General features: G+C 49.8%; 1 protein-coding gene across 1 annotated transcript; it reads right to left on the reverse strand.

Moving 5' to 3' along the window:
• Positions 1–1,191: 1,191 nt before the first annotated feature.
• Positions 1,192–1,889, reverse strand: POSPLADRAFT_1046213 (hypothetical protein; the record flags this gene model as incomplete). Its single annotated transcript, XM_024478972.1, has 4 exons — positions 1,192–1,350; positions 1,381–1,619; positions 1,662–1,726; positions 1,759–1,889. 4 exons carry the CDS (start codon positions 1,887–1,889, stop codon positions 1,192–1,194), a joined length of 594 nt encoding a protein of 197 aa, XP_024339607.1.
• Positions 1,890–2,290: the final 401 nt, after the last annotated feature.

The raw sequence follows: 2,290 nt of genomic DNA on the forward strand, positions 1-2,290 counted from the left end.
GCATGCATCATGTGCTGCAAGCTGGCGGGCGACATCTGGAGGATACTTCAGGAAGTTGTTGTGCATGATCATGGTTGTGCGAGAGGGTGCATCTTCCGGAAGAACAGCCCATGAAGGTAATGGATGTCTGCTCAAGAGAGTGATGTGGCGAACAAAGGGATCAGCGAGGGCTGTGCGATATATAGCGAGACCCGCTGTGTGCACGGATGTCAGCTGCTACCTGGACGGCGCGCAGGCTGCGAGAGCACTCACCAATGCCAGTGGCACCAGTGAGGAGCAGCCTCATCACTGCAGCACTCAATCGAGGTTGTCAGACAGGAATGCTTGGTCTAGTCTAGCTCAGGCTGGCTGGGGATTTCATGCATTTTATACATTCATTCTCTAGCAGACACAACATTGATGGGAGCGGCCAACCACCATAGAATACTTCCAGCCGGTCACTGAGGACGTTTGCATACATCTGTATAGGATGACTGTGTGCGGCAAGTGAAGTGGTGTGCGCGGCCATTCGGCAGCAAACACAATTTACCCAGCACAAAAGCACCGATCTAATCTGATGATCTTTCAAATTGAGCATGTGGACCATATAATAATCCTATATTCCTTTAGAACAGTTCCCTGTTGGCTTAGTGGTAATGCTGCTCCTTCTGTTCAGCAAATGGAGGTTTGAATACCCTTGAATCCTTTTTATTTTCAATACTCCTCAACTTCAAAGTTGTTTTTCACACATTTAATATTGAGTTATGGTTAGGTCACAGTTAGGTTACAGTTAGGTTCAGTTAGGATTAGGTTAGGTTTGGTTAGGTTTGGTTAGGTTTGGTTAAGTTAGGTTAAGTTAGGCTGGCATTAGGTTAGGTTAGGTTTCAGTGTATATGTAAAAGAAAAGATGGTGTTGAAGTCACATGTGGGCGCCTGGTGTTTTTGTCTTGGGTAAATTGTGTTTGCTGCCATTCAGCAGACTGCTAAGTATGTGCTATGTACACAGCCAGATGTTCAGATAGACTGAGGTCCGCCCCTCTGCAGTCCGCCAGAACCTAAAATAAATTTGTGCTATACTCCACCTGGGGCAGACCTGAGCACAAAGTGAAATTGATGAGCCTTGCTCTGCCCGAGAGTCCGCCCCGGTTGAACCCGCCTGAGAGTCTGCCCCAGGCTGAGTTTTGCATGGTCATGTGATCCACATGAATGCACTTAGCGTCCCAGCACAAAGCAGGTCAAACAAGTCCAAATAGGGAGATCTGCGGCCAGCACCACGTCGACATTTCTCATTCCCACATGTTCATGTCCTGTTTGCGGCAATTGTCGCCTGGGGGTCTTGTTCCAGTACCTCGCTCCTGTTCTAGCGAGAGCCTGTTTCATGTAAAAAATGTTCATACTAACTTTTATAACAGGCATGCGGCAAGCAAGCATTCTTGGAATGGCTGTTGGGGGTGAATCGTGGGAGCCATACTGGGGCTTCAGGTGAGTGCCATCACTGCTGCATTTCACAGGTACAAATTGGCGACGAGCACGTTCCCACACAACCATGCCCTCATGTGTGTGCTCGCCGCAGACATCTTTGTTGACCACCACACCAGCCCCAAGGCTGTCACCATGCTCAAGGCCGCCACCAGGCGACACTGTCACCACAGCAGTCGATGCCATCTCATGCCGTGACTCACAGGAGTTCACTGCACGCGTGCTCAAAACACACGGCAGCAAAGTCATCCTATCCAGCAGCCCGTCCCTGAGGCGCACAGTTGCCAGAATGTCATCTACCAGCAGGCATCCGCATACTCCTGCAGCCCGTCCCCTAGGTGCATGGCCGTGAGGACATTGTCTACTAGCATGTGTCCACATCCTGTCGTCCCTCCCTGGCCCAGCTGACCCGCATGCCCACCCACAGACATGCTGATCTACACCGTGCACAGCTGCACATTCATGCTCAGGGTGACACTATTCCCCATGTCGGCCACGGATTACACGCACATGGCTGTGTTCCTGCGCATGGTGCCCACGCTCATGAGTGCATCCCAATATACTACCACTAATCCATGTATTGCTGAGTGGCTGGGGGGGCATTCAATGGATGTTTTGATATGCATACATAAACAGCAATGATAAGGGTAAATGAAAGAATTTTCAGTGTACACAAACAGCAATGATAAGCTAAGAAATTATAATGGAATATGCCATTTGAAGGCAGCACGTGCTTTGATGAAGATTTGTGCGTGGGCTCATGTCAATTTAGTGCTGGGGCGGAGTTGCGCACTGATAGACTGAGGTCTGCCCCTCTCATTTCCACCCAGAC

The sequence above is a fragment of the Postia placenta genome (assembly GCF_002117355.1).
Source record: "Postia placenta MAD-698-R-SB12 unplaced genomic scaffold POSPLAscaffold_6, whole genome shotgun sequence".
Lineage (NCBI taxonomy): Eukaryota > Fungi > Basidiomycota > Agaricomycetes > Polyporales > Adustoporiaceae > Rhodonia > Rhodonia placenta.